Source organism: Nematolebias whitei, chromosome 10 (genome assembly GCF_014905685.2).
Source record: "Nematolebias whitei isolate Nwh7 chromosome 10, NemWhi1, whole genome shotgun sequence".
Classification (NCBI taxonomy): Eukaryota; Metazoa; Chordata; class Actinopteri; order Cyprinodontiformes; family Rivulidae; genus Nematolebias; species Nematolebias whitei.
The window spans coordinates 32057466-32070203 of NC_056507.1; the positions used below are offsets into that span (position 1 = coordinate 32057466).

Consider the following 12738-nt stretch of genomic DNA (forward strand, 5'->3'; position numbering starts at 1 on the left):
ACACACACAATAATAAACAAAAACAGACCTCAGACATCACATGACTCCTTTCATGTTTCTAACGTCAGTGATATTCCTTCATCATGAAATACCTTTCTATCAGAAAGTATTGTTGTGTTGGAGCCTTACAGCATTATAGAAGCTCAAAATACACATAATCATAAACATTAACACAAAGATGATGAATCATTTTCTGGCTTGCAGTGTTTGCTGGGAACTCGCCACTATTTGGCCAGTACCAGTAATTTTGTGTTTTGACCATCTCGTGAAACGTCTCTTGCTCTTCTTGTCTTGCTCTCACCATTTCTTAAACTACAAGTAGTTTAAGTTAACATATGACCAAACATATTTAAATCAATGATTATATATAATAATTAAAATATAGTTTTTTTAGTCATTCAATCTTTATTTCTACAGGTGTGCACCATGATAGACAGTATCCAACATCTGCAGGGTTCTTGTAGGAGCGTACATGTAAATAATGTCACCGTAATCAATGGAGGGAAGGAAAGTTGCAGTTACAAGGTGTCTCCTAGCATTCAGAGTTAGACAGGATCGATTTCTGAAAAAGAAACGCAGTTTAACTTTCAATTTCTTTAGCAAGTTTTTGACGCAGCTTAAAAAAAGAGAGATGTGCATCAACCAAAATTTCAAAGTATTTGTAAGAATCGACAAACTCAATAGGTTCACCATTCGTAGATACGATAGACAGAAGGACTGCTGGTAACAACTTCCTGTATGAAAACAACATCCCATTGGTTTTATCAGCATTTAGTTATGTTGAACACACTGCCTCCGATCTGAGAGATGGTTAGTGAACCAACCAGTAGTGTGATCTGAGAAAACAATTTCTGAGAGCTTATGACATAAGATGTCATGGTCTACAGTGTCAAAAGCTTTAGACGGGGCTACATAAAGTGCAGCAGTGCAGTTTAAATTAAGAAAAGCTCATTTTATTAGATAAGCAAGAAAAAAAACAACTAGTTTAGATATTTAAAAATCCTTTAAATATCCAGAGTTAGCATTTAACAACAACAAATAACAGAATAGTAATGTTTTTTTTATCTTGTTTTTAATTTTTTTAGACTCCTTTATGTTTCCCCCGGCTGCTGCTATCTTTGATCTCATGCTACGAAGCTTGGAGACGACTCCCTTGAAGCCAAAGCTCTGAAATTATTGCGATCAACAGTTGCACAGAAAACCCATTACATATCTCCTCACACTGCAGCTGAAGAGTCTGTTTATGAAACCCTCGGCACCAGCTGTGATCACATGACCAGGTGAATCAGCCTTCCATGGTGCCACGGTTCCAGGGGCTGTTTTTGACAGGAACACATAAATATTCATGACTGGCATGACAAATACTCAAAGGGATCTGGGAGTTAACTGATGGCACTGAGCTGACTTGTGGTATGAAAGAAAAACAGGAAAAGACACAAACGTGCTTAATTACAGCCAGCGCTGACATGAATCAGTCAGTCCCTTCCACTCAACAATGGCTTCCTTTTTTAGCTACAGTGCACAACAAACTACACAGGATATTCAGCTTACGAATGTCAGTTTGTGGTTACATGAAGCAGATGGTGGTCATCTTCTCAAATTCCTCAGGGCTCCAAAATATACACAAAACATCATGGAAGGTTGCGTTATAAGGGCCTGAGTTCACACCGCCAAGCCTCATCTGTTGCAACACGTTAAAGGGTCAAACGAGTTGTTGGCAACAACACTCATGATGGAAAACCTCTCTTTGTACATTTGCACTCATTCAGTTGCACGTGTCTCTTTCTTTGCCATCAAATCTGTAATAAGACCAGTAATCTTATCAGTAAAGGAAGCAGGAAAACACTGTCAGCAGACTACACTTCCTTTCTTTGTTTATAGGAACCACAAGGAAAAATTCAACCGTTTTCATTTCCACACAATATTAGCAACACATCTTTACGTTTACATCAGATCCCATGGGGTTCTTTTCCCTAAAAACATACTATAGCATGGCTGAAGAGCATAAAAAGTAACTGAAAAAACATTTATAACAGCATCTATTTAATTGTAAAAGTAGGTCATGTCACATACAAATATGGAAGCCCACTTATCAAAACACCACATACAGAAAACATTAGCTAATGTGATGCTAAAGTGATGCTTTACTGTTCACTCATCAGTCATTATCAGAATCATATCTAAAGTATTTTTCTCTGATCGAATTATTGTCATATAATAAAATATACTAAGAGATACACAACCTTTACAGGTAACTTGTCAGTTTGTATCTGATACATGAGTATGCTTTTTGAAAGAGATTTATGTGACAGATGACTGGGTTAGGCTCCGTGCTAAAACATTGAGAGAGAAAACAAACACTCAGGAGGGCTGAGGAAAGGGGGCTGACATCTCATCACACGCTATCAGCCACCACCGTATGCCTGCTCCCTTCTGTTCTGTTCCCATCGCTCAATCGCCTGATTAATATTTCAGTACGGAACTGTCTGCTGTGCCTATGCACAACGTGATGCAATCTTACATTAAAAAAAACAAAACAACAATGTTAAAACTGTGATATCCGAGTCCAGCAAAAGGGGGAAAAATGTTCTCCGTTTGTAACTGTGGCATAAAAATGATTGGTGATTTTGTGTCTCTCAATAAACCAGCATGTGTGCCATTATGTTCTGGTATGCATTGTCAATATGTATGAACAAATGAATGTGAGGAAGTAATATAACACACGAGATGAAAAAGGCAGGGAGCCTCCCAGGGGAGCCCATCATATCTCAGTGGAGATGCGAGAGCTTGGAGGATTACGTGATCTAAATTCACTGAAGCGCAAGAAGCAAATGCCCACAAAAGAGAGATGAGCCAATTAGATGCCCCTCGTGGTTTTTAAAAAGAATCCCTCTGGGTTAATAAACACATTTATGTTGGAGAATCATTTATGTTTGATTTCCTCCAACAGTATCCATTTACTAATGATAGTTTAACTGTAGTGTTTACATTTACATCCAAGCGGTTTATTGTGTTAATGGCCTTGACTTTGAAAACTGTTGTCTTCATCCGTCCCTGTGTAACAAATAATAATAATAACAATAAAAATAAATTGTGCAGCGTTTATATGAGGCTACCTGACCTTTGAGCGGTGCACTTCGCCATCATCGTCTTCGCCACCAACTCCAAGGATCTTCCGGCTCTTCAGGCGGCTTATCAAGTCCGTCTGACTGTGCTTCTTCATTAGAGGAGGGTGAGATTTAGACGCCATGGTGCACACCTAGCACAGGAGTGAACAAGAGGCAAAACACTGAGATACGTTGAATAATAAATATCCAATAAATTACATACAGAGAATAACATAAAAAAAAAATACGCCTACTGTAAGAGGACATGTCTGTTTGGCATAGAAAGGAATGGGTATCCACCAATCTATGAGTAATACCCTGGAGGACTTATGTAACACAATTACATAATATGATTCTTGCAAATACAAGCATCCGTCTTAAGTCAGGGATGAAGCAAAAGCCATAAGTCCTTGTGGTCTGCTGGCAGACTCAGGTGCACCCTCAGACAGCAAATAGATGTGATAGTGACACACAAACCGAACTGCACACACAGACGTAAATAAAAGAAGACGTTTTGAAGGCTAAAGGTCTAAACGTCAATATCGATCCACAGATCCAATGACTGCATGTAATTTAGCATGACGAACATGGTTTTAATCTCAGCCAGTATTGTCTGCAAAACAACATGCCCCATGGACGACTGCACATTTATCTACCGGTGGTTTGACAGAGACCTTCATTTGAGAAAGGATTTTATTATTTACTCTGCTTCTTACGTTGTACTTTTAAGCTAACATGTAGCTTTGATCAAATGGAGTAAAGCAATATTATTCGTATTATTAATTATTATTAAGCAGATGTCTAGTATTAAGCAGTATTATTGCTCAGCTTGCCAGTTTTATTTGTCAATATTCAAAATAAAATTAAACAAAATTACATTAGCACCATTATCATAATGGACTAACTTTGTTGGCAGTTTACTGTGATTACAGGATAAGCTGGGGTGACACTTTTGAGCAGCACTAATGACCACAGCATTTTATTTGAATTCAGTGGGGACAGCAAGCGATGCCTACATCAAGAGAGATCAGCACTGACTCAATAATCTGCACCATAATTAAACAGGAGGCCAAAAGGCACGCGCTAACGGGAGTGCACTCATGCACACAAAGGGGCAGCCAAAAAATTGATGGCTACTCCACAGGGCCGTTCTCTGGAGGAAAAAGAACAAGAGCAGTTATTGAACTTTTCTCCCAAGGATAAAGAGAGCATTTACAACAGTTCTCATGCCAGGAAAGGGGTGAGGGGAGAAACCCTCATTGCTAACAGGAAACGGCTCAAAGCAAATAAAGTGTAGCTACATGTAATGATTTAATGAAAACTACACTTGTGGTGTTGCATAGGTGCTCAAACTGCTATGCTACAACAACTAACAAGGATACAATATGTCAGGCCTCCAACAGAGAACAATTCATCAGTAAGGCAAACAGCAATTTTAGTTTACTTTTAATAAATACTAAATAAACTGTTTTGGTAGGTCCTCTATTGAAAATGCAAAACTTGCAGTTTTAGCATGCAAAGTTGTGATGTTTTTGTGTTTCACTCTTATTCGTTATTGGAGTGTAACATCACAGGGATTTGGGCCTGCTTGTAAGAAGCATTGATTACTTCTCAGCTACGGTAATCAATAAAAAGTGTAAAGAGGAAAAAATAATGACCAGACGACAAGCAAACTAAATCCTGCAGCGAGTCCTGGACATGTCAAAATGGTAAGAAATACTTGAAATTTAGTTTTCATTTCTTGCATCCCATCACATGCGTGTTGAAATAGCCTTAGTCTAATTGCATTTTGTGTCACATACATATGCTAAAACATTACTACATTGTATTATGACCACAAAACTGAGAAGTTGAGGTTATACAATGAATAGATTTCACTTAGTCTACAGTTTTGTTTTTTTAACCGTTGTGTGTGCTGCCATCGGGTCTATCATTTATTTTAGTGAAAAACGGGTCATCTAATCTTTCAAATAACTCTCCAAAAGTGAGCGCACCACTCCAAACAAAGTGGTGGTCTATTTTCCATGTAGACATTTCAACCTCTACTCTTGTAGATTCATTCAGGATTACCTCAAAGACAGGGTATTTCAAATACAAGGGTAGAATCATAGATTGTTATTGAGCTTTACAGTCTAGTTTTCAGTGGAATCCTAGGAGTAGAAAAAAAGAGAAGTAGAGGAAAGATAGTAAAAAAAAAAAAAAAAGAGCTCCTATTTATGTGATCGGATATTTTTTCATTGCTTATTTTAATTAAAAAGAGCAGGTACAAAGTATGAGCTATATGTTAGAATTAAATTATAAAATAATCATCTTTAGTAGTTATTAAACAAAGTAAAAATACATTATTAGGAATGCAAGATATTATCGGCATGGTATCGGCCGATATTAGCGTTGAAGTTAAATATCGGACATTCCATCAAAATAACTCACCGATATAAAATACGCTGTTTTTGTATGACAACCCAGTGACAAGGACGCCTGCAGCGCCAGCACAACGTGATGACGTCATGCACGCCGACCTGATCTAATCACGGCGGAGAGGAAGAAGCCAAAATGTTGGTGGTGTCTAAGTTTTTTGTTGTTGTTGAGGATATTGGATTCCAAAGATTTATGGACTATGTTGAGCCTTGCTACATCGTCCCCAGTCAGAAATATTTTTCCGACGTAGCCTTACCCGAGTTGCAAGCTGTCATTTCCAACATCATTGAGAAGCTACTAGCTGATAGCACTTGGGTGAGTTTTACCACAGACATTTGGACGTCAAGTGTTAGCCCCGTTAACATGATTAGTCTTACGGCACAATGGGTAGACAAAAACTTTGAACTTAAAAAGGTTGTCCTTCATGCACAGGAGTGCAGAGGATCCCACACTGCAGCTGAACCTGGAACAAGCCTCCACAAGTGAGACAGCATTGCTGGTGACTAATGCTAATAAATAACATTTAACAGTTTTCATTTAATATAAGTTAAAGTGCTATGCATATCATATGGCTGTTACTGAATATATGTCATCAGCTATTACAGCTGTTGCACAATTTTTGTAGCAAATAAGAGGGCTATGTTCTGACAAAGGAACATATATTAAAAATATCGGTATCGGTTATTGGACAAATAAGTTTTAACATATCGGCTTATCGGATATCGGCCAAAAACCCAATATCATGCATCCCTATACATTATTGAGCTCCAATTACACCAAGAATAACTGCAGTGAGACACTTGTCCTGGCCTAAATGTGTATTTCGAAGGAAAAAAAACAAAACTCCGGACCACATTATTCATAAAAAATGATTGTAACATTTTTTCATGAAGGAAAATCAATGATAATGATGGTGTGGTTTGCTTTATTAAACCACATTAAATCTTTTATAGAGCTCGTTCATTGTAGATAAACTGCCAAATGACAGCAAAAATAATAGACTAATAAACAGTAATTTTAAACCTTTTTTTCCCCTAGTAATAAATGACAATCTGTTAACTCATAACTAAACAAGAAAAATGTCTCCTCTTTAATCATCATATCAAAGGGCTTGTCTGAGGATTATGACTTTCATTATGTCCCCAAGAATCAATCAAAACATCAACAACGATTTGGCAGCCTCTTGAATGTTGATCCCTCTCAACATTTGTACAAAAAGCGATAAATAAGGTGCGCCTGACTGCATGCGCTTATAGATGCCACATTTCTTACGCATGCAAAAATACCCATACACGTCTCTCTTTTTGAATGTCCCCACCAGTGCTCCTTGACTTGCAAGGCTAATGCTGATACAGTTGCCTAGCAACTGCCAAAGGACCAATCGCTTCTTATTGTGAGTCCCTTTCATGATTGAAACCCCCTTTGACCAAGGTGTCCTCGTGGCGTGTCATCCCTGACCCAGTTGTATTTTCTTTACTGATAGGAACGATATTCTTGGACTATATAACAAACTTTAATTTGTGTTCATTTGTTTCTATTCCTACTATAATCTCTTGTGAGAGTAAAAGACTTAAATAGGAGCTTACTTGCAAAATCTCAAAATAGACACAAGTTTGGTTATACAAACTATACAGAAAGATCAAGCCAAGTCAAGGTTCTTTGTCATTCGCATCACATGTGGTGCACAAGGTGGAACGAAATTGTGTACACAGGGTCCCAGTTACATCCAACAATAGCAAAAATATAAAGTGTAAAAAGAAACAGTAAATAATGATCTAGGATATAAACTTTATTTGTATGGAGAAAAAGAAAAACAAAAAGAGAAAGAGCTGGATAGAAAACAAAACCCCTTTGAACAAATGCTTTATTCAACATGAAAATTAAATACTAAAAATAATGAGTAGCGTGCTATACTCGGTTCTTTTTGCAAGTCTAGTGACACAAGATGAGCTGAAGAGAAGAAAAGCTGTTAAACACATGAGGAAGATATTGTGGGAAAGGTGCGAACTCCTAAGAGATCTGGTTAGCAACTAAAAAGATGTTCTACAAAAAATGATTGTATCATAGAAACCAAACAATGTGTGGGTGAGGAAGAACAACTGCGATCAAATATGTTACTCAAAATAAGGCAGCAAATTCAGCCTTTCTAGTCTCCAACATTTAACCCCCATTAACAACAGAAAACAGCAATTAAAAAAGCCACCGAGTTCTACTACAAGTACTATTATTTATGGGATATTTAACAACATCAATAGGTGTTCAGAGTGGACAAGATACAAAGTAACTCCTTTTTACAAACGCTTAAAAACAAATAAGCAGGTTTCTGTTTAGACAGATTTTCATGTTGGAGCACATTTAACTGTAACTTTAAGATGAAGCGATGAGGATCCAATCTGCACTTGCACAAAAGGATTTAGGATCCTTGACCTTTACAGAACTCCAGATGCTGCATGAGTGTTAAGAGAGTTAAAGTGGCAGAGATATCCATCTCTGGTGCCAAGATTATTATTCCTGTAGACTGCTTTGGTGCATAAACAAGCTGGTGAATCTGCTGCCTATCAAATGGAAAATCTCCACAAAAATGCAAACCCAAACTCACATACTGACATTTACGTCTGATGCGCTCACTTTTGTTATTGATGTTTGTGGATCAGAGGGAATGGCCTGTTGCAGAAATTAAATCTTCTGTGACATGTAATAATTCCCCTACTTAATACCCATCATGAAGTCCATGAATAACTTTGTCACAACACTTTAAGATGGACTAAATGCCAAATGTCAGAAAGCGGATGGTCACAATGACACTTAGATACACATAGATACACTTCACTTCCGGCAAGCTGATGGAAGGCAGCTCCCTCTGGTGTCTCTGCAGTCTTTATTTATCAAACTGACTTGTTTTTCGAACCGGACTAAAGTTGGTTCCCCTTCCCACCGAATTTGGAGTTCAGTGACTCAGAGAGCCGGACGGGACCGTCCAAAAATATATTTTGGTCCAGGACCGGCCGCTCCCACCCCACCGGTCACTAAGCGCACCCTGCCGGCCAGGTGACCCCTCGAGCTGGGAGTCGTCGCACGAAGGTCCAGGTGTTTTTTCACTCTCTCTGGACACAACGAACTTCTCATCTGGACTTTTGTGGTTCTAACTAGTTCCGACGAGAATCACCGGGTGGTATTTCTCTGGTTTTCTGCTGGACTGGCCCTTGTAGTGTCTTCATTGGTGTGGGGGAATTGTACCAGTGTCCCCCGAACTGGACCAGAACCGAACAGAGTTGGCTGTGGGGGGAATTTGTCTTTAACAGAGCCGGTCTCAGCTTCAGTGAGCAGCCCGTTACTTTTAACGAAGGACTGTCCACTTCCATGGAATCGCTGTGTTCACCTGGAGGAGATGCTCTGATGCTTTGAAGCGCCGCCGGAACCTGACCGGAGCAGAACCGGGCCAGGGACAACTTCAGACTCAGCCTCTCCGGTCAGTCTCATAGTTTTCACCAGGGGTGCCTCTTGTGCTGTCGGGTGCGGAGGTGACGTGCAGAGAAGCGGAGGAGCAGCGCTGCGTGGTGCTCGAGAGAAGTTCGGAGTTTGCATCAGAGTTGCTGCAGGCCTCCATCCAAACTCACCTGGATAATAATTATTTTTATTCCGGATCATGCTGTTGTCTCCTGTTGACCTGAAACGAGCTAGGACCATGCCTTTCATTTCAGGAGGATTTTCTGGCAGCTCGCTCTGTTATTTGCTGTGAATTATCTGTTTCTGCCTGTTGGTTCTGGACCCAGCTTCTGTTTCTCATGGGAGCATCCATCAATCTTCACATGGGGGCCAGAGCCCCCCTCAGCCAAACTCAAACTGCAGTTGGGCCACCTCGTCGGATTTGTTTGTCCATTTGATTTGTGATGTTTTATGGTCTGAGACTTTTCTGCACCATTCATACTATTGTCATTATTTTCAGATCTCAGACTATCTCAAGTCACTGAATCTTGTTAATACACCTGGATTTGCCCATCACTGCAACTTTCACTGTTTTTGGGTTCTGAATAATCGCGTCTTCATTAATGTTTCTCATGGTTCAATTCTGGGGGCTAATTGTCACACTACTAACTCCTGTAATTACACATCAGTCACGAAAAACTCAAGAAAATGTCTGATAATGTTGTTACTGCTGTCAGGGATTCAGCCCACCCCTGGACCCCCCCCCCCACACACACACACACACACACACACTATTTGCATGACACCAAATGACTTTAAAAACGTGTCAGGACTTCATTTTCTGCATGTAAACACATGTAGCCTTCTGAGAAAACTTGATGCCTTGAAAATTCTGGTCAGTTCTTCTGGGGCAGATATAATCTTTATCTCTGAAACCTGGCTCAACAAATCTGTACTGAATAATGACCTGGCAATCAATGGATTTAACATCTACCACTGTGATCGTCAAAAAAAAGGGGGGGGGGGGTCGCTATTTACATCAGAAATTCTCTGGTTGCTAGTATTGTGTCTTCTAAAACAATTCCAAACCAAATTGATGCCTTAGCTGTAAACATCACTTTGAATGGAGGCCAGATCTTATCTGTAGTGGGTTGTTATTGTCCCCCTTCACTAACACCTGAGGCTCTGTCCTCCCTGATGGAATTCCTTGGTAATTTAAGAGTCAAAGAGATTTTTTTGGCAGGAAATTTCAACATTGACTGGGGTAAGTCGACCCCACTCTGTGATAAATTCAAGGAATGTTGCCTGTCTCTCAATCTAACCCAATTGATCAACTCTCCGACAAGATTAAACAAAAAAACGTCCTGAAAAATCATCCATTTTAGACCTGTTTCTAACTAATATGCCTCACAAATTCCCTGGTACAGGTGTATTCGTTAACATTTTGAGCGATCATTGTGTGACAGCGACTCTCAGAGATATTAAACTTCCACCTTCTATGTCTAGATTAATTCAAAACAGGGATCTGAAATATTTTGTGAACAGTCATTCCTCGGGGATCTGTCTCACTTTGACTGTCATCGTATTCTATTAATTGATGACGTGAACTCCGCTTGGAACTATTTTCATAATAGTTTCATTTATTTTGTGAACAAACATGTTCCTTTTAGTCAGTTCAGAATAAAGGGACGAGACAGTCCCTGGTTTACTCCAGAGCTAGCTGACCTCCTGCATAAGAGAGATCATCTTTGGGCGGAAGTGAGAAAATCTGGCTCAGACATTGATTGGTTGAGTTTTTGACAGATGAGGAATAAATGCACAACTGCCATCAAAGCTGCAAAACGCAACTATTTCTTATCTCAGACCTCCAAAAATCTAAATGACCCTAACAGATTCTGGAAAACCATCAAATCTCTCTCAGGCACCCCCCAATCATCTCATCACAACTTCTTGTTAACTCTGTTCCTGTGTCAAATAAGCACGAGATCCTGAACTGTTTCAACAAACATTTTGTTGCTTGTAGTTCTTTAATTGACACGGTTACTAACAGAAAATCAGCCGCTTCACTTAATAATCAAACTTCAACAAATCAAATCCCCCCTACAAGTCAATCCTGAGTTAATCACACCTTCTCTATTTCTCTATTCTCAGTCAGTGAGGTTAATAAACTGTTAAAAGGTCTTGATCCTAAAAAATCTGCAGGTCCAGATGAACTTCCACCTTATTTCTTAAGGCTGGCTGCTCATATCATCACAGTCCCTGTGACCCACATCTTTAACCTGTCCATAAGCCAAAACTCCATTCCAGATGTTTGGAAAACAGCCTTTGTTCATCCTTTGCTGAAGGAAGGTGACCCCACCTCACTGAACAACTATCGGCTAATCTATAAACTCTGCATTTTAGCCAAGGTTCTAGAAAAACTGATAAACTCTCAAATCAAAAATTACCTGGACTCATTTAGCATCTTACCTCCACATCAATCTGGTTTCAGGAAACAACACAGCACAACGACTGCTTCACTGAAGGTTTTTAATGACGTTGTTGAAGCACTGGATGCTAAGGATTATTGTGCTGCACTTTTCTTAGACCTGTCTAAAGCTTTTGACACTGTGGATCATAACATCTTGTGTCATATGCTCTCAGAAATCGGTTTCTCAGAACACACCATTTGGTTGGTTTTCCAACTATTTCTCTGACTGGAGGCAATGTGTTCAGCATAATGGAACTTCCTCCAGTTATTTAACAGTAAACAATGGTGTACCACAAGGCTCAGTCTTAGGACCCACCCTCTTTACAATCTACATATGTAATGTAGGTAAAAACATCCCTGATGCATCCATACATTTCTATGCTGATGACAGTTCTTTATTGTCGAGCTAAAACAGTTGAAAAGGCTTTCCAACTTTTGAAATCTGCATTTGACATCATCCAGACAGATTTGTTCCACCTCAAACTTGTCCTAAACGCGGACAAAACCAAGGGTTGCTTTTTTTAAAATAGGAAGTTGGTCCCAGCAGTTCCTCTGATTTCATCCTCAAATGGTGTCCTCATTGAGTTTGTTGATTCCTATAAATATTTGAGTATTTTGGTCGACTCTCATCTCTCTTTTAAGCTCCATGTGGAAAACTTGGTAAAGAAACTGAAAGTTAAATTGGGTTTCTTTTTCAGAAACAGATCCTGTCTAACTCTGAATGCTAGGAAACGCCTTGTATCTGTGACCTTCCTTCCCTCCATTGATTACGGAGACATTTACATGAATGCTCCTACAAGAACTTTGCAGATGTTGGATGCTGTCTATCATGGTGCACTAAGATTCATAACTGGCTGTGATCATCGTACCCACCACTGCACCCTATATTCACTGGTTAAATGGACATCATTAACTTCACGCAGACTCTCTCACTGGTAAATTTTCATCTTTAAATCACTTCTAGGTCTGCAGCCTTCATACATCTCCTCCTACATGTCTCTGCATGAGTGCATCTACAGCATGCGCTCTCGGGACATTATTACCTGCAGTGTTCCCTCAGTGAGGACTGAACTAGGCAAAAGTGCCTTCTCCTACTCCGCTCCCGTTTCATGGAATACAGTGAACCCTCGTTTTTCACTGAGGTTACGTTCCAAAAGAACCCGTGATAGGCGAAATCCGTGAAGTAGTCACCTTTATTTTTTTTACAATTATTATACAATGAAATACTCCATACTACATTCAAACCAAAGAACAAAACCTTTTTACAGGCTGTTGGATTTAATATTTTATACCTTTTTATAATTCCTATCAAGCACT

At 39.4% G+C, this 12738-nt stretch overlaps 1 protein-coding gene across 2 annotated transcripts in view; it reads right to left on the reverse strand.

The window, feature by feature from the left end:
* The window catches only part of LOC119415808 (tumor protein p53-inducible protein 11), a 62099-nt gene that overhangs the window by 8874 nt on the left and 40487 nt on the right, over positions 1 to 12738 (reverse strand). Inside the window, exon 2 of one of the 2 annotated variants that reach the window (XM_037682978.1) lies at positions 3122 to 3259. In XM_037682978.1, coding sequence (XP_037538906.1) covers positions 3122 to 3250 — 129 coding nt within the window. In that variant the 5' untranslated portion in view covers positions 3251 to 3259. Of the gene's footprint in view, positions 1 to 3121; positions 3294 to 12738 lie in introns of those variants that run through there. The other variant, XM_037682979.1, reaches the window with a different exon arrangement.